The 25,375-nt window shown below is 37.0% G+C and overlaps 1 protein-coding gene across 10 annotated transcripts in view; it reads right to left on the bottom strand.

Moving 5' to 3' along the window:
- PKP4 (plakophilin 4) overlaps window positions 1–25,375 on the bottom strand; it is a 239,560-nt gene that overhangs the window by 23,455 nt on the left and 190,730 nt on the right. For all 10 annotated transcript variants that reach the window (XM_081260642.1, XM_081260647.1, XM_081260645.1 and 7 more), the window contains 3 exons: window positions 20,178–20,306; window positions 18,656–18,869; window positions 3,006–3,189 (listed from right to left, as the gene is read on the bottom strand). In XM_081260642.1, coding sequence (XP_081116768.1) covers window positions 3,006–3,189; window positions 18,656–18,869; window positions 20,178–20,306 — 527 coding nt within the window. The remainder of the gene's footprint in view (window positions 1–3,005; window positions 3,190–18,655; window positions 18,870–20,177; window positions 20,307–25,375) is intronic.

The following is a 25,375-nucleotide window of genomic DNA, read 5'->3' as shown; positions in this document are numbered from 1 at the left end:
ACATATTTTTATGTTTTAGAGTCTACAAAAAATACTTGTGTAGTTTCCATTGTTTTGTCAGAGGTACTATTAAGTCAGCACTGTTCACCTACATTATGATTCACTACGAAGCCACAAAACAAAACAAAACAAAAAACAGGACGTGGGAAGCCGATCCAGACTGACTAAATACTGAAGAATTAAAAACAGAGGTGGAAATAAAATCAGGTAAAACCCGCACTTGTCTTATTGTGTGAAGTAATATGACGTTAGGCCACATGAATGTGAACAAATACCCTTCAGTCATTGCAATGGTGAAAATGGAGCCCTGTTTACCAAATAAATTTCCATTTACCCAGAATCCATGAAAAAAGCATCATGTTGAATGGATAAAAAAAAATGTGGCATCTATACACAATGGAGTACTATGCAGCAATAAAAAATGACAAAATCATAGAATTTGCAGGGAAATGGATGGCACTAGAGCAGATTATGCTTAGTGAAGCTAGCCAATCCCTAAAAAACAAATACCAAATGTCTTCTTTGATATAATGAGAGCAACTATGAACAGAGTAGGGAGGAAGACTAGGAAGAAAAGATTAACATTAAACAGAGACATGAGATGGGAGGGAAAGGGAGAGAAAAGGGAAATTGCATGGAAATGAAGGGAGACCCTCATTGCTATACAAAATTACATATAAGAGGTTGTGAGGGGAATGGGAAAATAAACAAGGAGAGAAATGAATTACAGTAGATGGGGTAGAGAGAGAAGATGGGAGGGAAGGGGAGGGGGGACAGTAGGGGATAGGAAAGGTAGCAGAATACAACAATTACTAATAGGGCATTATGTAAAATTGTGGATGTGTAACCGATGTGATTCTGCAATCTGCATTTGGGGTAAAATTGGGGGTTCATAACCCACTTCAATCTAATGTATGAAATAAGATATGTCAAGAGCTTTGTAATGTTGTGAACAACCAATAAAAAAAAAATTAAAAAAAAAGAAAAAAGCATCATGTAACTCAATGATAAAGGCTGCATCTATAAGACTAAATAATCTATAATACCTCATAAATCTGGAAAAAAATTAAGTTTGAGTTATTTACCATACATTTTTAGTACTTTACTGCATTTTATTGTCTTCAAATAAGGTGACAGTCTTACTAAATATTATATTGGTAGGTTAATGACAATCGTCAAAATATTTCAAACCTCATTCATACAGCCTAAATGCGAGTTTGGCCTAAGATTTTAAAATAACTACTTAGATTGTTTTGGGGAAAGCTCTTGTACTCACAGAGCAGAGGATTGTTGCTGGGGAAACTGCATTTTGCAGTCTTTTTCAATGTAGTTCAGCTACAGAAAAGGAAAGATGAAACTCTTTATTCCTAAACTAAGGCCTTCTGTTTTTTTTGTTTTGTTTTTTCCTAATTCCTTCACTCTTCCGTTTCACTGGTATGGAACAGACATTAATGTAGGGCTAAGTAATTTGCTTCTTCATGACAAGGTCATGCAAAAGGAAATCAGAAATAGTGATGTGTGTCAGAATTCCCAAATCCCCTCTTCACTGCTTGGCTTGTGGAAAACAATGATCCTACTTTGGCTCAGTCTGTACTTCTCCTAAGTGCTTCACATGGTGAACTACTCTGGACAACCTTTATGTCCACCTAGAATTCAAATGGGTGGCAAGCACTCATTCAAAGAGTTGCCTTCTAGGGTTAATTTGTGACTAAAAAAAAATTTTTTTTTCATCTAATTTCATCCAACACAAATAAGTTTTGGGGAAAAAACTTTAAAATCTTAAGCAGAAAATTTTGGAAGTTTCACAAATAAAATCAAGCATCTAGTAGTGACAACTATCTTTATAATACTTATGAGTTTAATAAGACAAAGTTAAACCACTCAGAATAGATTTAACCTTTTCCCTCAACTACACAGCTTTTACTACAGCTGAGATTAAATGATTCCTCATCCTATTTTTTCCCCTTTCTTCTATTTCTTCTTTAGTGATTAAGGGCATATATAGGAAAAAATAATAATGGTATCAGAGGATATAGGTATACTAATATATAAAGACTGTGATTCTTGTGCAATAGTGTACAACCCTAGTTTATGTTCAATGTGGAGTATGGGTAATGAAGGATTTTTCTTTTTCATCTTACTTATAATGATATTTTATCCTAAATGGGATCAAATAAATTCATGTTACTGTATAATTTTCTTAAAAATGTCTAGTCTTAATATTAGCTAATTAGAAACAAACATTTTCTTTACATTTATAAAAGTGTCTTTTCTTGTGTATATCAGTGTGCTATTTTCATTAGTAATAAACATGCCTTTCAAGAAAAAAAAAAAAAAGAAGTTGAGTGGGAAGTCAAGCTGCCTGAGGCCAGAGGCCATTCTCCCTGTCACAACCTGCCACTCTGCTTAAGATGTCTGTCTCAAGTTCCTGGGGGTACTGTTAGTCTGAGAAAAGGGCCGAATGTGATCTGATGAGTATTAATGGCAAATGATGAGTCTCACTACATACAATTAAAAGAGGCTTATTGATTTTAAATGCTAAAGGTAAAGACTTAAACAAATAGTATGTGGGCTTATTTCAATTATTTATATAAAATTCAAAATCAACGATTGTTCAAAAGTTACACAAATCTTTACCCCAATTAAAAGCAAAAGGCTTTATCATATTTTGCATTTAAACAAAAAGAAGGCTGCAAACACACCAGCAATCGGAACATGATAACTAGAAAAATGCTATGAAAGTGAAAAACACTAGAATTTTGGTAGTAAGCTCAGACTGAAAGGGCCTTTCTGAATAATTCATAGAAGAGTCATTTGTAAGACAACTTCTTTAAGTCCACAAGTCTGTGAGCATGTTTTTCTTATGGAATAAGAAAGTCCAGTGGCCTCAACCATGAAACAAAACTGGAATTTAGATATTAGCAAAGTTCTCCTACAATCGATTTACCTAGGGCACACATAATTTAATCACAGAATTAATTGGAAGGAAGAAATAAAGACTTTACCTCAGGCAACCTGTCGTGTTACGCAGAACTAGTGAAGTCTGAAATTTAATTTTATGATCATCATCAAAAGAAGAGTTATTCCACCCAGAATGTGGAACGATCACAGTGTTTGTTAAGGTTGAGAGGGCATCTCTGATGATTGTCATCTTGACGGCATCACATGAGGATAAATTCCAAAGAACTCCTAAAATAAATTTTCAAAAATCAGACCATTAGAGATTCTGCAGCTTTAGGAATAAAATAAACATATTAGCCCTAATTGATAGGAATTCAGTCTGTCCCAAACCTAATTTATAAGCCCATATCTGCAGCCAGCCTGGGGATGGACCTCTAATAAGTGTTGAGTGAACACACATGAGTTTCTGGCATCTTATAATGCACCTGTGGTTTTTGTAAAACTGTTCTTCATTGCAATACCCTTACATTCAGCAGCTATGTGACTTGAAAAAAAAAATTCCTTTTTCTTGGAAGACTGAAGACTGGCATGTTTCTCATCATCAGTCGCATCTTTTTATTTTACTTTTGGTACCAGGAAACTCAAGCTTTATAAATATAGTGCTTGTAGTAACTTTACTAGCAAGGAGAGTTGTTACATTTGTTTCATCTTCCTTATTTAGATAAAGTTTAAACATTTTTATCTCCTCTTTGAGATATTTATTACTATGTGTTTTAGGAGCACAAGTAACTGTCATTCCTTTTTAGAGAGGTGAAACTACCAATAAATAAAAAATCATCCATATTGTAATCCATACCAAGATTTCCAGGACAAGAGAACTTAAATGTAGTGTTTAGATTGTTATTTATCTAATGCTAAGCACATTAGAGGGTCTTCATTTCTGTGTCAACTGTGAGGTGGGTTAAATTATTGTTATAGCACATTTTTGAATAATTATGCTTATAGGAATTAGAGCAAGTCTGAAATGACATCTTTCCTAATACTATTTTCACATCGATGCTTTTTCCTGAGGGAAGGGGGTGGAGGAGAGATGGTGAAGCTGGTGTTCTGTGCAGGAAAGTCTCTCAGAGTCCCGTATTCCTGATATACACTTGGCAAGCTGCTTGTAAGTCTTCACAGTGCTTTCAGAACTATCAACACTAAAACACTCGGGGCCCTGTGCAGAGGAAGGAGCAGGCAAAATCTGCTGTATCCACGGGAGCGTGTCAGGTTTGTGACTGATCTAGAGTGTTGGGCAATAGACAAGACCAAAAACTGCTGCTCCAGCGTATCATGACCCACGCAGCCAGCCAGGAAACTGCCTGCTCAGCCTTCTCTGGACGTGTTGTATAGGAGGAGGCTAAGAGAGAGTAGATAGGAGCTTTTTCCTCTGTGAAAGAAGGAGAGGTGGAAGCAAAGGGCTAGAACTGAACCCTGATTATACACTGAGAGGGCCATCCCTTCCCTTGCTTGCCCCAGGCTGTGGAGGTAATTGTCAATAACAGTGGGTGATATAAGTGCTCTGTCCTGGGCCCTGGATTCTGCTCTGCACCTGTGCTTACTCTTCTCTTCTTTTACTTGGTTTTGACTTCTGTACCTCATTAATTTGGTTTCCCTTGTCTCCTCTCACCCTGAAAGGATTTTCTCCTATCCCATCATAACCAGAGTCAGGACATCAGTCTCTAGTTAGGACCACCCTGGTTCTTCCTTCAAGATGGGTGGGGATGGGATGTGAGTGGGGTGGGGTCAGGAGACTTAGACAGAAGGGAAAAAAGAAAAGTGGGGAGAGGACTAGCAGGGTAGCCATAAATCTGGCTTTAATATTTTCTGCTAAAGAGGCCAAGTGTACTCAACTCAGGGTACCAATGGGGACTATAAGGAGACGTGAGCCAGCCACAGTGACAGCATGTGGCCCACACCATCGATGGGGAAAGTGTCATTTCCCAACATTTCCTGCTGACAATCTTATAACATGTGGTTTCTAATGCCATTGATGCAATTCTTTTTCTATCAAAGCCTTTCAAATTCCTCCCTTCGCAAAATTCAACTCATGGAAGCCAGCCAGCTTCGTTTTCCAATAAGTTATGTTCTGCTTCACAGAATAAATGCATTCCAGTCAAGTTAACTGCAAGGCAAGGTTTATGGAAAGTAAAGCCCATAATATTAGAGGCTATAAGGATGTAGTTGCCCCTCATTATCCAGGGGAAATTGGTTCCAGGCCCCCTGCAGATATCAAAATGTACAGATGCTACAGTCCTTTAGATAAAATGGAAAGTACAGAGTTTCTATATAATCTATGCCCTCTCCCATATACTTTAAGTCACTTCTAGATGCCTTACAATACCCAATACAATGCAAATGCTATGCAAAGAGTTGTTATATTTTCTATTTGCATTTTTTATTGCTTTATTTAAATTTTTATTGGTTTTTATATATTGGTTTCCTAAATATTTTTGATCCATAGTTTGTTGCCTCTCTGGATGCAGATTCTGCAGATACAGAGGGCCAATTGTGTATCGCTACAAAAAAATTAAACAGCCTATGTCACAAACCTTAGGTGACATTATAACTAAGAAGAGCGGTGGTCTGTCTTTGTGTTGGATTCTGGGGTCCATGCTGAGAAATTCTCTGACCATTGGCAGGAAAACTTGATTTTATTGTTTCTGTCTTCATTCTTGACTACTTTTAAGACCTTATTCTGCAAGAGGATATTTCCCACATTTGAGAATTCCTTTGATTTTCTGTGTTGGGACTAGTTTGTTTTGCTGCTTCTTCTTCCCAGGAGTTCAGAATGATTAGTACAGTTATATGTCATTCTACACAGTTTACTATTAGCCATTGTGTAAACTTAATATTAGTCACAGAATAAACATTCATAAATCAATATATAAAAGTGGCACCATTTACTATGGCTTTATTCTGTGCTAGGCCCTGTGATTTACATATAATGCCTTAGATTCAAGATGCTCCAAGTGAATTAACTTTCCTGTTTGATTGTTTTGTAGGATTGAAATTCTACATGTTAATTTTTTATAAGGATGATGAGCACTTATATTTCTAAACTTAATTTAAATTAAAATTTCATTAGGCGAGTATAATAAGGATCTACCTGGTTATCAGTTCCTCCTTTATGTTCTATTATACATATGCAGGACACATAAAAGGTGCTCAAAAATATCTATTGATGTATTCACTTTACATTCTGTCAGACTTAGCTCACAGGTATTATATTATCTCCCCTTTGTACCTTTTCTTAAAAATGAGTTTTCAGGAGTGTCTTTAAGGTCTGTAACTGCAGGGAGAGGGTCAAAACAATGTTCTGGATCTTTAATGGATAGTTGGCATAGTTATACTTGCCTTTCCCACTGAGACCACCATCTCAGCTGTGGGGATAGGAGAATCCCATAGCTGCTTCATCTCCCAGAATCAGAGCTAAGGCTTATCACAACATGCCAGAATCCCCATTCCCCAAACAGCAAAAGAGAAAGAAACAGTGTTGTTTAAAACATGAAACCCTTGCTAATTGATTAGGCTTATCATCTGGTCAACTAGATGACTTATTGATCATAAAACAAGTCTGCCACTGAAATACAGGTTTTCATTTCTGCAATTAAAAAAAGAAAAAAGAAAGAAAAAAGTTGAAAGTTATTCCTGACCAGAAAAATGGAAATATTCCATTTTTGCTAAGTACTTTTGGCATTCAAGGGACCCACATAAAAGCAGTTTCATCATCCTGTGTCATGTGTCATATTATCCTCTAACCTTGCACTTTATACGTAATACAGAATGATGACATATGGTGTTGTTTTAACTAGCTATTTCTTACATCAAAGAAACTGAATACATTGCTCTCCTCCCACACTTTCTATTTCTAAAATAAGGTTATGAAAATCCAAAGCAACAAGTTCTGATCAACAAATACTGGGCATGAAATGTCCAATTAAACATAAAAATCTTAGATATGAGATGATTATTTGGCTTTACAACTCAAAGTAAGAAGCACCAGTCTTAAGACCAGTTAATAATACCTGTGTGTGCACCACCTCACTAAAATAGTAATGAAACAATGTCCTCTCCATTTAGTTTGTCTAGGGGTTCATTTAATGGGTCAGGAAGAATCTTGCTAGGGCCATAAGTAATGAATAGAAAATATGCCAACTCTCAAATGTAGCAAGATTTATGAGAAAATAGAGAGCTGTGGGATTAGCATTCTCCATCAACATGATAAACCTCTGGCTCTGATATCCTAATGCAAAATTTGCTTCAAAAATATTAAGTGGCACACTTGATTACGTCTAGTTCCTGAAGAAAAAGTTAAAAATAAACTATAGTTTGGTTTAGAAGACTTGAGGTTTTATTTATTTCAAAGCAATTAGCTATTTGTTGTGAGGACTAAGAAAATACACACACACACACACACACAAACTAATTTAGAAAACATTAGGAATTTCATGCATATTATTGTAGAAAACACTGCTTATTCTCTATCATAAGAAAAAGCACACATAATTACGAGTAACCAATAAGCACAATGAAGTTCTGCCAAAAGAGATGAAAGTTCATTTTTCCCACAAAGAATGAATAAAGTAATTAAAATACCATTTCACATAAATCCTACGCTGTAGAATTTTGAAAGAGCTAATGTTTAAAACTAGCTTTATTGCTATTCTAATGGCCAACTGATAATTATATAGTCAAATTAGAAGCTGGCTTTACTGATTAATTAAAATAATAGCAACTATTTGAAAAGTGCATTTCTTAAAGGACATTAAAAACCAATCAAACAAAATTTGTAAAGTGTGATTTCTCTGATAGTATAAATACACAATAGCTGACATACTTGTTTTCTTTCTGATATGAAAGACAATCTTAAACCATTCATTTATATATAGCATTTGATTTATGCCCCATTTCCTAATTAAAAAACAAATGTTTGTAGACATTGCAAAAAAAAAAAAAAAAATCCAAGAGTATCAGTGTGTTCAAATATCACTAGAAACATCCTTTCATTGCCTTTCATGATTCAGCTCAGCTGCAATCTGTCTATTCTTGATGTCTTCGTTTCAGTCATGCTCCTTCACAAGATGCTTACAAGGTAAGTAAAACTACCTGTTTTAGTCATTTTTTTTTAAACTGCTATGACCAAAAGACCTGATAAGAACAATTAGAAGAGGAAAACTTTATTTAGGGGCTCACAGTTTCTGAGGTCTCAGTCCATAGATGGTCAAGTTCATTCCTCAGGGCTTGAGGTGAGGTAGAACATCATGGCAGAAGAGTGTGGTAGAGGACAGCGGCTCAGGACATGATCAGGAAGCAGAGAGAGTTCTGCTCAACAAGGACAAAATATAAACCCCAAAGGCATGCCTCCAGGGATATGCCTTCTCCAGCCATAACCTACCTGCCTTCAGTTACTACCCAGTTATCGATTCCTGTCAGGGGACGAGTTTACTGATTGTGTTAAGGGTATCATAATCCAATCATTTCACCTCCCAAACCTCTCGTATTATCTCAGGTGAGCTTCTGGGGGACACCTTATATTGGAACCACAACATTAACCCAGCCTTAGGGGTATGAAGAATATTTTTTAAAAATATTTATTTTTTAGTTTTTTTTTTTAGGTGGATACAATATCTTTATTCTATATTTATGTGGTGCTGAGAATCGAACCCAGTGCCTCACGCATGCTAGGTGAGCGTGCTACCACTTGAGCCACATCCCCAGCCCAGGGGTATGAAGAATATTAAAAGAGATAACAGATAGGGAGGACCTGGCCCCACCATCCTAGAATAATGTCAGCTACAACGACAATGCTCCAGTATGGATGCTGATCCTCTCCTAGCAACTTGGCATCCATGGGCTTGTGGAACATGCTGGTGCTATACATACCCAAGATTAGAAGCAATCTTAAAAAATGGGGGTAGAAATATTAATATCACAAAATTAGTAGTATCAGGACTTCAGAATACATTTGAGGATCAGGGTGTATGGGCATCTAGTAAACCCACACTGTTTTCTTTTTTTTTTCTTAATTTTTTTTTTTAGCTGTAGATAGATAGATAGATATTGTGTCCATCTATTTATTTATTTATATGTAGTGCTGAGGCTTGAACCAAGTGCCTCATGCATGTGAGGCAAGTGCTCTACCACTGAGCCACAACCTCAGCCCAAACCCACACTGTTAATAACAAGATAGGAAGCTGGACTTCTGCTCTAAGGGCCTTTGCCTGCTCCTAGCATGGGCCTCCACTATTTCCTAGATAATCTTTGGCAAACACAAGATCTAGCAAAAATGCATCTCTTATTTCTTCTCTTTGTAGCTGCCCCTGAAGTTCTCCCCTTATATCAGGTGGAGACTTTATAAACCTCTGTAACTTGTGACTTTTTTTTGGTGGGGGGAAGAGTAATGTCAAATGTTATGGTACCTATATCCTGTTACAACATAGTTACCTGCTTCCCTGTGTAGCCTTAAATCTACGCACCTTATATCTTTTAGATTTATGTTACTTCTAACAAGGCACCATACAGATTGAGCATCTGTAATCTAAAAATATGAAGTGCTCTAAAATTCAATTTCAGATTATGGATGCTCAGCCAGTAAAGTCTATGAAAATATTCAAACTCTTGAAAAACTCTGAAATCTCAAGTACTTTCCACCCCCAGCATTTTAGATAAGGAATATTTGACTTGTATAGATCTGTGCCATCCAATATGGCAACTATCAGCCACATGTGTCTATTGAACACATGAATTATACAAATTGAGTTGTATAAAATACACATATGAAGATGCAACATGTTTTACATTAAAAAGTATCTTATTACTAATTTTTATATTGACTAGAAGTTGACATCATTCTTTTGAACTACTGGGCCAAATTAAATATATTACTAAAGTAAATTTCACTCCCTCCCTTCTTTCTTACTGTGGCTACTAGAAAATTTAGAATTACATATGTTACATTATACTTCGGTTGGACAGAGCTGGTAAAGATCCTTGCTTGTTTGATGCCAGCCTCTGAACAAGACAGAGGTGAGGCACCTGCTCTCAGAGCCTTATGACAAACACACACAAGGTTTGAATGTCCTGTGTGGGCCAGGTAGGCTACATAGCTCCTCATGAAAACACAAAGGAGCAGGTACTACAAAGAGAACATGAGATGTGATTTTGTCAGATCCTGAGTTTTTAGCTGGAAAATGTCTAGGAGATAATGGAGGTATATGCTAGGAGCAGGCAGGGGCCCTCAGAGAGGAGGCCCAGCTTTCTCTTGTGGGGTCCAAATCCCACACTCACTACACTGTGCTTCCTCATCCTGGACAATTTTCAAAGTATGGGAGCTTCTGTTTGGAGGACCACCATGTTTGAGTTGAAGGAAAGAGATCTCACAGAAGCAGGGTGGAGTGGGAGAGCCCTTTGAGGCAGATCATATCTCTGGGGGAGGAGCAGGAATGGAAGGCTTAAGGAGGGAACAAGTCTGGAAGATGGGCACAGGGACTGTAGATGGGACTGGTGGGTGGGGAGATTTCAAATGCCAGCAGAGGTGTTACCCCTGGGATAATGGTGAGGCTAATAGCCTAGGAGGGGCAGGACCTATGTTCCTAAACAGTAGTTAGAGAGGTGATGAGGGCTGGAAAAAGTAAGGAGGTGAAGGGAAGGCTCAAGAGGAGAAGGAGTGCTTAGTGAGAATCTGGAGCCTGATGCAAGCTGAGGCTGGTGTTGAAGAAGAGCCAATAGCTTGCATATGTGTGAAAATATAGTGCTGCTTACAGAAATGAGAGTCAAGGGGATAGTAGTGGGGAGAGAGCAGTGCTATAAAAAATGTCTGCCATTTGTGGCTTCAGGCTAATTGCTCAAGCTTTCTACTAGGACCATGATGCCACAATAAATTATACAACTGAAATGAAATTGAAACAATGGGAAGACAATTATTATAAGAGTGGGACAAAAGTACTATCTTCAATTACAGTAAAATTCTTTTCTCTGGATAAATTCTGAGGAAAAATAAGTAATGATTGTATATACTCATTCACAGCTCAGCAGAGGTTCCTGAAACATATCCAGTGGCCCCCTGAGTCACTGAATGTGTAGTACAGTTCCTAGCTTATAGGCATGGAGCATGGCTTCCTTCTACCTGGCCCATTAGGTCTGCTGAATGCATCCCCCACTGGCTGGACTCCTGGGCAGAAGGTAGTCCTATTGGCCCAGACAGCATGGCGGGTCCTGCCTCACTCACTCTGGTGCTCTGTGGGAATTCCTACACATAGCAGATGTGTAATCCTCATCAGTCATGGGAAAGCTCATTTGGGCTCAGGTGGGTGGCAAGAGGGTATCACCACTTCATGTTTCAGCAGCAGAGGTGAGAGAATGCTCAGGTGGTCTGGGAAGAAAGCCTCCTAGAGGCAGTTGTATGAAACTCATGTCGGGGGCTACACCACAATGTACAGTGTGGTCCCAAATGACACAATAGATTTGAAGGGGCTCACTCCTGCGGTAGAAATTCTTCCCCAAATGAAGGACATGAGTGATAGATCTTTAGTGTCTTTAGAGAACAAAAGTGCTAGCCTGGGTTTCTGTGATTTTTGCAGGCACAAAGGTGGATCATAGCACTGTTGAAAAGATCTGTCAATTTCGAGAGATCCATTTACAGAATCACATTTGCATTTCAATGTGTTTTTTTCTTTTTCTAGGTAATTTTACTACTTTCTGGGTATGTTGAGAGGATTAATGACACAATGTGGCTATACAGTCCTATGGTCCCGGGAAAGGCATTTCTATAGAAAATAAATAGGCTTACAATTCAGAAATGTTGACTGAGAACTGCCCATAAGGGACATAAAGGATGGTTCCTTCTGTTAGAGAAGTTAGTAAAAGGGAACAGGTTACATAAAAAGAAATGGGTGTATTGTTCTGAGGCAGAAGTGGCAGTTAGGGCAGTGGACCCTTCTACCCTTGTCATTCTGTATGTTTCTTCAGTGTCTGACAAAGAATTAGGTCATTCATACTATCAAAGAGATTTACCCCAGAAAGTCACTGGAGTCACATATTCCACAGCTGACTTACATGTCCCAGGAACATACTTATTCATCTGTAACTCTGCTAAATCTTCAACCTAGTTAGTGTCAGCAGAAGCTCTGAGACAAAAGAGCCTCAAGTCATAAGCTACAGGACAACCGACAGACTCAGAAAGCATAAAGAATTGGAGGGACCTGGCCTGGTCTCCTGGACATCTTCGGTTCAAATTTTCTCCATGTGCCATCACCTTCCTTGCACTTGCAGACTGTCTACCAAGGGAGCCCATGATTATGGGACCTTCCTTTTGCTGAGAAATTCTACTCTGATTGATGACGGACTATGCAAGTTTTCTTCCTTTTTTTGTGGTGCTGGCTACTGAACCCAGGGCCTTGTGCATATGAGGCAAGCACTCTACCAACTGAGCTATATCCCCAGCCCTCTTTTTATCTTTTCTGATACAGGGTCTTGCTGTGTTGCTCAGGCTGGGCTCCCATTCTGGATCATCCTGTTTCAGCCTCCCAAGTAGTGGCTGGGATTACAGGTGCATGTCACCATGTCTGGCTGACTACCCACCCAAGTTCTATATGTGACCTTGGAGCCTCCTCTCTTGACTACCTCAGTTTGCCCAGCACTCTGACACCTACTCAGAATATGAGGTTACCTGATTACTAATTGGACGTGACCGAACTGGTGTGAAGCCCAAGAATATTCTCTTTAATACCAGGTAAAATTCAGAGTTAAGGGTGTTTTCAGGGCTGGGGATGTGGCTCAAGCGGTAGCACGCTCACCTGGCATGCGTGCGGCCCGGGTTCGATCCTCAGCACCACATACCAACAAAGATGTTGTGTCCGCCGAGAACTAAAAAATAAATATTGAAAATTCTCTCTCTCTCTCTCTCCTCTCTCACTCTACTTTAAAAAAAAAAAAAGGGTGTTTTCATTCTCTTTTTGGTGATAATTTGAAAGCACCATGGAAATGACGTTTGAAAAGGCATTCAAACCCCCAAATTTGCTCCTGTTCAGTGATTCTCGGTGGCCAGGATGGCCAGAGTGGGCAGAACCAATGCCAGCCTGCACATTAGGAACTCAGCCTGAAGATTCACCTATCCAACCTCTCTGGACTGTTTCTCCTCTATAATCTAAAAGGGATGGGAGAATGTAGAACAGAGTTATTTAGGGTCCTTCCCAATTCAGGGTTCTCTATAAATTAAGAGTTGGTCTTTTGATTTATTACCAATTGAACATTTAAAAAAATTGTCATTTTCTCATTATCAATTTTTATAGTTTGAAATGTTCTGGAAGTGGGGGGATTCAATGAATCTAGGAATTCTGTTGTTATTGTTTTATAAAGTAGACCAAGTAATGAGGACTATTACTGATTTTGGCTGGGAAGTGGGAGGGAATGCTGCTAGATTTCTGAAAATAATAAATCTATTATGCAACTCCTACCAGTTCTAATGGTCCACTAAAAACAGCACAGGAAGAAACAGCTGCCTCTTCTCTGGACCAGAGAATAAATGATTATTCAGGAGGTAGATTAATTAGGTCAAGGTTTAGTAGTGTTTCATCCTGTGATGTGATGGCAAGTAATAGTTCAAAAGGCTGAGTGTTATGTCCTCTAAGCTCCTGCTCTTCATACCATCTATTGGTTCATCTACACCTTCCTTAGTGATAACTATCATTTTATTAGTAACTTATGATTTAAATAAAAATATGGAGCTAATGATCAGGAAGGAAATATGTTCTATACAGGATCTGGAATCTACTGCAGGAAGCCCAAAGTTTCAAAATAAAGACTGTGGACATATTTTACTTAGCCATATGGGTGAATAATCACTTTCTAAATTGTAAGGAATATGAATACAGAAGTTATATGAATGAAATCTATTATTATTGAGGAACAAAGGCTACTTTTTCTTGTTTAACATTAGTGTTAGGAAGAAATCAAAGTGTGATAGTTTTGGAACATCTGATGCATTAAAGCAGGTCTGCAGTTTCTGGGCAGTATCTGCAATTTCTATATCTTAAAAAGATGATGCTTTCAGAATGTTCAATAACTAGATTTTCATACTTTGTACCTTAGAAACACTATTTAACAATCTTAACAAATGAATTCAACATCCCTTTTAGTGACAAGATGTTCCCACTTTTAATCCATAGTTTATAACCTACAAGACATTTATTTTATAACTCAACTGGGGAACAATCATACTTCATTCAGCTTTCATGTTTAAGCACCATCATGGTAAAGAGTCCCTTTGGAATGAAAAAAAAAAATCACTCCAAGCACCCACATATATCAGCAATTACTTAAAGAAAAGCTCATTAGGTTTCAACCTGGAAAATGTTCAATACAATGAAGAAAACATAAGAATCATGTTACTTACTAGAGAATTATTTTAATTAAAAATGACAGCCATACTATCTTGGGAAAATATACTTGGCAAAAAGTATTTTTTCCCTCTTGAAAATAAAGCTGAGGCAAAAAATATAGCCCTGGGCAGTTATTACATTGAAAGAAAAGGCAAGACATATTTTAAAAAAGAATAGCTAAAATCTCTTCACTTAAATACAGTCAAACAGAAACAAAGAGGATGTGGATAAAAAGACTTTGGATTAATAACTGGGTTGAATTACTTAATATTAGGATAATAGAATACCTGGTTTCCAAGGGATAGCAATTTCTTCAAATTATATAACAATCTGAAGACAAAAGTTCAGATTACTTAATTAAACATGATTTAGAGTTGAATTCGGTTTTTACTGAAGACCTTTGAGACCACATTTACAAAGGCCTGGTATTGTGCAAGGTTGGCCAGGACCATGGCACTTGTGAATATCATTGGAAGAATACTGAAATTCTGATGATATTTTGTTTTCAAAAGGGTTTTATAGGAAATAGGCAGCTGACAGTACTGGTGAGTGACATGGCCACACAATCACTGTGCGGCCATGTTGGAGAAAGATGTGCTGTACTGAGTATGGGGGTACACTGTTCTTGTTAGAAGGAGTCTGGGTGGCAGGATGTATGGCTGCACTGGTCTTCTTGCAGGGCGGTTCCTAGGCAAAATGAGCTTCTGATACGTTGTCTTCCTTACTTTCTCAAATCATAAAGAATGTCTTATTGCTTTCTGGACAATGCTGCTGCTCAGCCTTATACCCAAGAAGTAATGAGTCCCTGTCCAAGCGGATTCAAATACACGATGGGCACTTGTATGGAAGCTGTGCAGGGATTTACTCATTGGATGGCTGATTGGATGAACAAATTTTGAGGTCCCCTTCTATCTTGTGATTCTATAACTTAAAGCCAGTCTATGAATATTTGACTTGAGGAAATGCTAATGAAAGAACTCAAGGAGCTTCTGATGTTTTTGTGTTTAAAAACATAATAGGGATTTATTTTCTTATTCTTAAATTATTACCGAACATCAGTTAAGTTTGGTAACATTAAATTTTAGGGCTGAGAAATTTGAATGAATAATTTTGTTGTCTCTATAAGTCTTTGACTAGAAATTACATACAGATACATACAGGGTGCCTGCATGTGCACACACAGAAGCAACTCTGCCAGATTTATGTTGTGACTTTGTAGTTTAATATTAGCAAGGCAGTGTTTACATAGAAATCAAACTCAGGCCTCTGGTTCAACTTCTTTACATATGACAGCTGAATGATGTGTTTACACATTGACCAATCCTATTTCAATGTTCTGAAAGAAAAAATTTCATGAGCAATCAGTCTACATATAAAAATAAATTATTTGTGGTGAAAGTATGGTGAAAGTATTTGTGGTGAAAGAGAGTAGGGAAAATTAAAAAGCAATTTTTAATTTTCCCTACTCTCTTTGATTATCATAAAAAATACTTCTTAAAGTCTGAAATCTACTGGCAGACATGTCCACAAAAGAAATATCAGTAGTTGTTCAGTTCATAGTATTACATTGGATGGAATACCATCTATTGGAGATATAATTCTTTTGAAATTAGAAACACTCATATCCTCTCTCCAAGGTCAGGATCCATGTCTAAAACATCTTGAGCTCTCAACAACTATAGTAATGCACACAGGAGTGATGGAGTGATGAAATATGGAGAGAAGCATTCAAATCAGCACTCAAGTCCAGAGTGTGACCCAGATAAATTGGTACGTAAGAGCCCTTCATATTGCTGTCCAGCTTTTTTTTTTTTCAAATAAATTTGATTTATTTTTAAATGGGAGAAAAAAAAATCACCAAACTTTCACATACCCTTTTTCCTATTCAACACTGAATCTCACAAACTCTTTGAGCTCGCCCCAGGAAGGGCAATGTAATAGTTTATCCCACAGGAAAAAACTCAGAGAAACAAATATCCAGAAAAAAATCTTATTTTGCTAGAGAAATAAAAAAGCTGCACATTAGGGATATAAGGACCAAACCATGAAATAAATTGCTAGCCAATGAAAAGAGATCCAAATTTGGGTAGAAGCTGTGTTTCTAATATCAGGCTGTCCCCAGCACATTGCTGATCACTCAAGGAGCGCATACACATCATTCTGCAGCTTTGTGACCACACAAGTGTGTGACTGTGGGAAGGTACTTGGACATTATACACTAAGTTCAAAGTAAGGGGAAAATAAATAACAAAAAAGAAAGAAAGCACTCACATACTGCAAGTAACATTGTCTCCTGAATAGTCAGCTTCAGGTGAATTTTTGGGCATAAATAGAGTTGACTGTATTGAGTTCTAGGATGCATGTAACTGTATTCTTTGTTATTCATCCTATTTAGCTTGTTATCTTTTTCATTCTATGTACACATACATATGAATGAGCAATTTTTTTTTTTTTTTTGGCATGAGAGGTAGGTCTACATAAAGGCAGGCAGTCCATTTCAAAGTTTAAGATTAGAGATAAAGTATATCTTATGTTTAGTATGTAAATTTCATGCCTTATTGGGAGTAAAAAAATATTAATGCTGTATTCTGAACATTTATATCTTACAAGAAAATTGATTGCCCTTAGATATTAGATGCAAGATGGTTTGCTACATTCCCAAGTGTTATTGAATTATATCTGACAAAACCTACAACTTTGATTTCATAGTGGAAGCCAGCAGGGAAAGGGATTAATTTCGAAGAAACGTTAAAAATTTGAAATTAAACATCTCAAGCATGAAAAACTGCATAGCAAATATGAAACAAATACCCAAGTATCCACCACCATCTAGATTTATCAAATATTAACATTTTGTCTTGTTTCAGATTTCTCTAAAAAAACAGTGTTGGAATATATTCCCTACCCATTTTCTTCTCTCCATCTTGCAGAGGTAATTGCTTTCATGAATCTTTTTATAATTCCAATTAGAAATTTTAACTTTATTTCATGTGCTTATTTTAAAAAATACTGCATAGTCTCAATCTACATATTTTAAAATTTTATTCCAACAGCATCATATCACAGCTATCATTCTGGAAATGTTTCAAGCTTTATCTGTGTTTCTATATAGAGCTCTAATGTGCGGATTTTACTCTTGTATGTGGTTTCACTGTATGAGGGTACTGCAATTTATTTAACCATTCTTCTGCCATTACATACTTGGTATTTCTCCTGAGTTTTCTACAATAAGAAATACTGTCATTAATTGCTCTCCCTGCAGAATCATTCCTCTATCTCAACCTCATGTACTCCTGAATACAATTGTTGACACTGCAAAGTCCAATCTCCTAAGACAGGGTCACTCTCTCCTCCCTGTCTTCCCCCACTCCACCATGAAATATTTTTCTAACCATCCCCTCTTCTCTTTCTTGCCCCTCCCTATACCACCAGACTGGCAACCTTCTTATAGGTCTCCTAGGTATAGGCTAGTATCCTTGGAATCAATCCTCTACTTTCTAACCCTGCTGAAAGAACACAAGTAAAAGCCTAAGCTGACCATGCCAAGCCATAATGTCCTCATTGACAAGTAAGTGCCTCCTCAAAGTTCCTTAAAATAGGCTCTCATCTCTTACCAGCCTTATTTGCCTCCAAAAAGTTTTATAATATAGCATCCCCCTCCTGCTGGTTGGAGGAGTAGATGAATCCTATGTTGGGTCTCAATCTCTGTGCCTGAATATATCCCTCCCTCCTGTTTACCCTGCTAATGTTCCTCTTCCTTTAGGTCAACTTAGATTTCATATTATCCTGGGAACTTTCCTACCTATCCTCTGTGCCTCCTGTGCTCTCTCCTGAGTCATAGCATTTAGCCACATTTCCTCTGAAACCCACAGAACCACCCAGGCTGAGTGCTATGTGAGGATAGGGATTGGGCTTTATTCCCCTTATATCCCTGGGCCTAGCAAAGTGACTAGGAATGTAAACAGGCATTCAGGGACTGGATGAACTGAAGTGGAAGGGGGCCAATGCAATAAGTGTATTTTATTTTCATAATAAAGGAGAGCCAGTCTATTTAAAATAAGTAGGTTTACTATAGAATACATAATAAAAATTGATGTAGTCATCCCTCTATGAACAAGACATCTGTTAGCTGATACATATGCATTAATAAGTTCAATAACTGATACTAATAGAAATGACCCTATAGCACTGCAAATGCCTTCTGAATCATTAGATTAACTCATACCAAGTCTTCTTCACTGTTGTGAGTATATATGCATATATATAATATTCAAAGGCATAGCCTAGATTGTTTTCAATATCTTCTCTTGGAAAATATCACATTCTATACCTACCTGTAACAAGCTCCCGTACTTCTGCATCAATAGATTTTCTCAACAGCCTCAACAAGGCAGGTATCCCACCAACATTCTTCATTGCTATTTTATTTTCATCTGTGGACTTGCCAAAAACAAGGTTTCGGAGGGCACCACAAGCATTCTTCTGAACTTCCAAAACTCTGTGGTCCAAAAGGTCAACCAGATGCTTGATTCCCCCTAGTCTATATACCTAGAATGAAAAATGTTAGGTACCAGGCCTAAGTGACATGTGATTGGGTAGTGATCAAATAAGTCTGTTAATGAGAGATCATTTCAGAAGGTTACTTTCTATTCTAAATAGCATATCTTTTGTAAATTCTGAGGATGCTCTCTGTAGGACAAATATTCCTTTCCTGGGTTCCTAACTTTATAATGAGATGGGAGACCCTGGTGGATTAACGTCCTCATGTAGGCAGCACAGCTCTTTGCCAGCCCTCTGAACACACACTGGGAGTTATAATCTCACTCCAGAAGTGCAATGAGCAAATATGCAAACACAATAAAGATGTATGCAGGGCCAGGAACATCACAAGAAGGAAGTTTTGATTAACCTCATTTAGTTTCTAGAATAGGCTCTCTAGAATAGGCTACTCTTCCTACATTTTCTGTTTGTCAATTCATCAGCATATCATTTGAATGTTTCTGGACTTTATTCACTACATTCACCTTTAGGTCTGTAGCTGCTATTTTGTTTTGCGCATTAAACTGGTGAAAAATACTTTACTTCCATATGGCATTGTAGTGGTGGTGGTGGGGGGTCCTAAAATGTTAATGTAACAGAACACTGACCAATATCCAGTAACTTGCTGTGCTTCTATAAATATCCAAAACTTCAAAATCTGAAGTAAAATATTCACATATTTAGCATAAAGTTTATAAATACTTTTAACTTAATTTCAATTGCCACTGATCTTGACTAGATCTCAAGAAATATGAGCTCACTAGTTTCATGAGTTTTATAATTTTTATCTAATAGATTTGAAAAAATATTTCCACAATGCAGGTTAAATTGATTTTTGCTCATGTTTTATAAATAAGCTAATGAAGTGGATGCATGATTCAACAAGGCTGAAAGTGCTCCAGGAACTGAAATGCATAGTTAAGAAGTAAAAGAGGGGGCTGGGGATGTAGCTCAGTGGTAGAGCGCTTGTCTCACACACGTGAGGTACTGGGTTCGATCTTCAGCACCACATAAAGAAAGATAAATAAACAAAGATATTGGGCCCATCTACAACTAAAAAACATTAAAAAAAAGGAAGTAAAAGAGTATATAGAATCAAAATGTCTCTTCACAAAGCATCTGACAATTTCTTTCTTTTTTTTTTTTTCTTTTTGGTGGTGCTGGAGACAGAACCCAGAGCCTTGTGCATGCTAAGCATATACTCTATCACTGAGCTACCTCTCTGACCCCTGGTAATTTCTTAAATATGCAAGCATCTGGCTGCTAAGCAGAAAAGCACTATCTTCCCCAAGTCATCCTCGGCACTGGGTATGGTACCTCCATCTTCACTTTGTTGTCTCCAAAGCATAGGTGCTGCAGGTAGGCTGCTGCATTTGCCTGGACGGACGGGAACTGGTGCTGCAGCATGTGAATGACTTCAGGCAACTCAGGATCGCGCCAGGCAAACTCCCTACAAGAGAAAAACATGGCTTCAGAATGGAAGGTCTATGTGGTAATAACACATTGAACAAAATATTTGCTATGGGGAAAAAAGCTCCAGCTGAGACAAAAACTAGAAGCTTCAAGAATCCTAAAATTGTGGTGGGGATTGTGGCTCAGCAATCGAGCGTTTGCCTAGCACGGGTGGGACCCGGGTTCGATCCTCAGCACCACATAAAAATAAAGGCATTGTGTTAAAAAAAAAAAGAATCCTAATATATATATATATATATATATATATACACATATCTAATTCCCCAACCCTACCTCTCCCTCTCAATGAAATACAGAGGCCTAGATGCTTATGATTTTAAAGAAATTATAACATGCAGACACTCAGAAAGAAATTCAGGGGAACAAAGGAAATTCTTAATATCAGTAACTTCCACTCAGTGTTCCTCCTCCTGATTCTAATTTTACATCTTTCTACCTATGTAAGAGATCTGCAGAAGCAAGGCTCATGTAAACAACTGCACTTGAGCTAAGTGAGATGATATGCCTGAGGAGAGAGACTGTGGAAAGGACAGAGCTGGTGTCAGCATACAAAACACAAACACTATGGGCACAGTGATTCTTGGAAAACTTAAAATTAACAGAAACACAAACAATTGAAAAAGGAAAAAAAATATTTTATCAGTAATCCTGAATCCAGAAAACAAAACAAAAAACCCACTGTTGACATTTTCTGGTCTTTTTTTCTCTCTATGTGTGCATACATGCCCATATGTGGGTAAAGCACATATATTTTTTTTCTAAAAAACTGGATTATTATTAGATAGCACTTAATATGTCATGAGTACCTATTTTGTCAGGTACTATTCTAGGTATTTTATACATATTAATTCACTTATTTTTACAGCAACCTCATAGATATGAAGTTGAGGAAGAAAGGCTAAGTAGAGGATCACATAGCTGGTTAACAGTACAGCAACATCTGGACTTGGGAAGTTGCCCTTCTGAGCCTGTTCCTCAACCACTATGCTAAACCACTTTTTTTTTTTTTAATATAGGGAGTATTATGATCATACTATTTATACATTCTTTTACACTTTGCTTTTATATATATATATATATATATATATACACATACATACATATATATATATATATATATATACACACACATACATATATATATATATATATATATATATATATAGTTTTAAGTGGACACAATAGCTTTATTTCATTTTTATGTGGTGCTGAGAATCGAAGCCAGTGCCTCACATATGCTAGGCAAGTGCGCTACCACTTGAGCCACATCCCCAGCCCTATACTTTGCTTTTTTAAGGTTACATCACATTATCAAATTTTTCTGATGCTACTTGACTGGTCTACACTTTGGGATCCTTATTGTACATGAATGATGCGTATATATGTCAAGACCAGGTTTTTAGAAAATGGTTCATAGAACAGCAAATATGCAGACTTTCACTAAGGGATGTTGTTAACTGTTAATCAAAAAATTAATTAGCATGAGTAAAACTTTAAAATTAACATCCCAATGATAGTTTATTGCCTAGTTTTTAAAGCCCTGGAGTTTTACTTGGTCTGGAAAGGCCTCAAAGCATTAACCTGCTAATCCACTGTAAAGGGCCAGGTCATTACATTCCTGCACACATACATTAGACCATCCATCCCAACAAATATTTAGTGAATTCTCACTATGAGTGCCATAGTAGATTCTGGGGTTATATATATTTAATAAGGCATGCTTTTATATACAGGGCCAGTCATGCCAAACTAAAAATTTTACTTTTAATAATAACAAGCAGTTTCCATTAGTTGAGCTCACTTGCATCAGGTATTGCGTCAAGGATTTTACACTCATCTCATTTACCTTTACTTATACTGTTGACTCATGAGGTAAGTACTACTAAGTATCATTAGAAACAAACAAGGAACTAGGGATTAGTAATTAAGTGATGGAAGTTTAGTAAAATCCAGGTAGTCTAAATATATATAACTCCACACACAAAGAACAGAAGGGTAATGGAGGTTTGAATCAGGAGAATGAGAAGATGAGACACGGGCACATTTATATGGAAGATAACTCTGGTGGCCAAGCAGAGAATGTACTAGAATCCAGAAAGACTAGCAGTAAGGAAACTATTCACTGTACACACAGGAATTCACAGTTGCTTAAAACAGAGCCATCTTTGATTCTTCTCCTTTCCTTATTTTATCTTCCTCATCCAATTAATCAGTGGGCTTTGTTGACTTGTCTCTGAAATATTTAATATAAACCAATCAATCCATTCTTTCCATTTTTCCTAGATTACTTGGTTTTAACAGTCTTCTGGATGTTCTATCTGCTTCAAATAGCACCCCTTCCCCAATTCATTCTTTCCATAGTAGCCAGATAATCTAAAAATTGAAGTCAGGAGTGAGCTGGAGATTTCTGGTTTGGGAGACAGGCTGAATGATACCATCATTAATAGACATTAAAAATACAGCAAATGCCTAAAGAGGCAGAATCATGCAGCTGAAAACAAAACAAAAAACCCAAACAAAGAATTTAAAGTTAGGTTTCCTGGGTTTACATTTTGGACCGTTCAGTTACTGTTATTTTGAAAACCAGGCCGGGTGTGGTAGTGCACGCCTGCAATCCAAGGGGCTTTGGGAGGCTGAGGCAGGAGTATCATGAGTTCAAAGCCAGCTTCAGCTACTTAGCGAGGCCCTAACAACTCAGTGAGAGCCTGTCTCTAAATAAAAGATAAAAAAGGGCTGGGGAAGTGGTTCATTGGTTAAGTGCCACTGGATTCGACCCTCAGTACCAAAAACCAAAGACACAAAAAAACAAAAAACAAAAACCAGTTCATTATTTGGAGTTTCAGTTTCCCCATATATAAAATAGGTACAAAAAACTATTATTCCTACTTATTCATAGGTTGGCTGTGACAATGATATATGATGGTGTATATTAAAATATTTTATATGTTTTGAATTATAACAGGTGTTTTATTAACATCCATTATCCCTGAAAAATGAGCTTTTCTAAATAGGAGAATTCTATATAATACTTTTCCTTTTTTGCACCGAAACTATGTTAACCATTTTTGATGAAAATCTATATAAAACCTATTATTTAAATCTATACTGTAATTAACAATACAAAGAGTGTGGTTTAATTTTCCTCGATGACTGACAATGATTACAAATATACATTTCTGTCCTCTTTAAATGGTACAGTGGTCAATATTTCCTGACATTCCTGGGAGCTATGGGGGCCAGATAACACAAAAGGGCTTCTAGCTAGAGCAGAACAATTAGGCTTGGTTGACATCAATTCTAACCTTTAAGTTCAGCAAATTGACACTGGAAAAACTGCTATGGATTTGTGTGCTGGTTGGATGGTACTGATGCCTGATAGGATTTGCTTCATTAAAACCTAAGCCTAGACTTCTGTTTTCAGCCACGATACCTAAGTGGTTCTGGATTTTGCTTTACCATAAACAATGATAAAACCAAGGTAAATGTGTGATGAAACTGTTTTTAGGCTCTGAACAATAGGCAGCAATGAAATTCTTGAGGAGGGAACCAACCAACCAATCCCATATATACATGCTTGGCTTTCTGCCTAGTGGCACTTTCTGGGGCATGGTACAGGAGGCTGAGTCCAAATAGTACATGACGGACTCAATAAGGTGAGGGGGAAACGCTAGAATTTGATGATACTATGCAGAGCGGAGTACTGGCAAGAAGGGAATATGCAGAGATGACTCTACAAGTCTGTGTGGGAACCATCCACAAGTCCTTAGCCGAACACTGGACAGTGTGTGGGCAGAGCACAGGTACATATCTGGTACGGAGCGTTGCTGCATGACTGAGAGCTGAAAGTATACTAAGTATATTAGTTTTTTTAGTTAAAAAAATTTATAAAGGCCAAGTGTGAGGAATAAAAATCAATAAGGAATACACTGTAGGGCTAAAATGAAACTGAAATAGACCTGACAAGGAACAAAACTAATTTTGACAGATTCAAAAAGATTTCCTAGTAATTTAGTTATCTGCCACAACAAAATTTAGCTTTCTAACAGAAGACAATATAATCCAGATTCTCTATAATGTATCAGCCACAACAGTTAGCACATAATCTAAATTACTAGGCATGAGAAAAAACAGAGATATATGATATATGATATATATATATATTCAATGGAAAAATAACCAGGGACAACCGACATGTTGGAATTATAAGAGGAGGAACTAAAAATAATAACATAAATGTGCCCAAAGACTTAAAGAAAGAGATGTGTATAAGGTGTGAATAACTGGAGAATCTCATCAGAGACATGGAAAGTATGAAAATAGAACTAGGCTGACTTAAAACAAACACACGGACTCCCATTAATAAGTTCAATTAATACATGCTAATCAAAAATCAAAACAAAAAGAATAAAATTCAAGTGTTTGAAATGAAAAAAAAATCACTGGATAGGCTTAACAGATTGGAGACTGCAGAAAGAAAGCATAATAAATTTGAAGACAGATCAATAATAAATAACCAATTAGAAAAATAGAGAAAAAATGATGATGATGATGATTTTTTTTTTGTTTTTTACTAAAGAACAGAGCTTAATTAATTTGTGAAATAACAAAGTAATCTTATATGTGTAACTGGGGTCCTAGAAGGAGAGAGTTTGGGGTGGAAAACAAATTTAGAGAAATAATGTCTGAAAATTACCAAACTACATTTCAGGAATCTCAGTGAAGCCCAAGCAGGTTAAATGCAAACTTAAGCCCATCAAAGTAAACTGCTGAAAGCAATAGAAAACTGAAGATAGAAGACCATTACATGAGAATGATATAAATGGTGTCTGATTTCTCATCAGAAACAACGGAGGTCTAAAGACAAAGAATAACATCTTTTAGAGCACTGAAAGGAAAAAAAAAAAAAAAACTATACTTGTAAATCCCAAACTTTATATACAGTGAAACATCCTTTAAAGATGTAATAATGAGTGAAATAAAAACATTTTCAGATACACTAAAGCTGAGATAATTTTTTGCAAGTAGACATGCACGTAACATGA

This window comes from Spermophilus citellus, assembly GCF_964194105.1.
Source record: "Spermophilus citellus genome assembly, chromosome: 11".
NCBI classification, from domain to species: domain Eukaryota; kingdom Metazoa; phylum Chordata; class Mammalia; order Rodentia; family Sciuridae; genus Spermophilus; species Spermophilus citellus.
The sequence above is the reverse complement of the archived record's forward strand: the minus strand, read 5'-3'. Positions and strand labels throughout refer to the sequence as shown.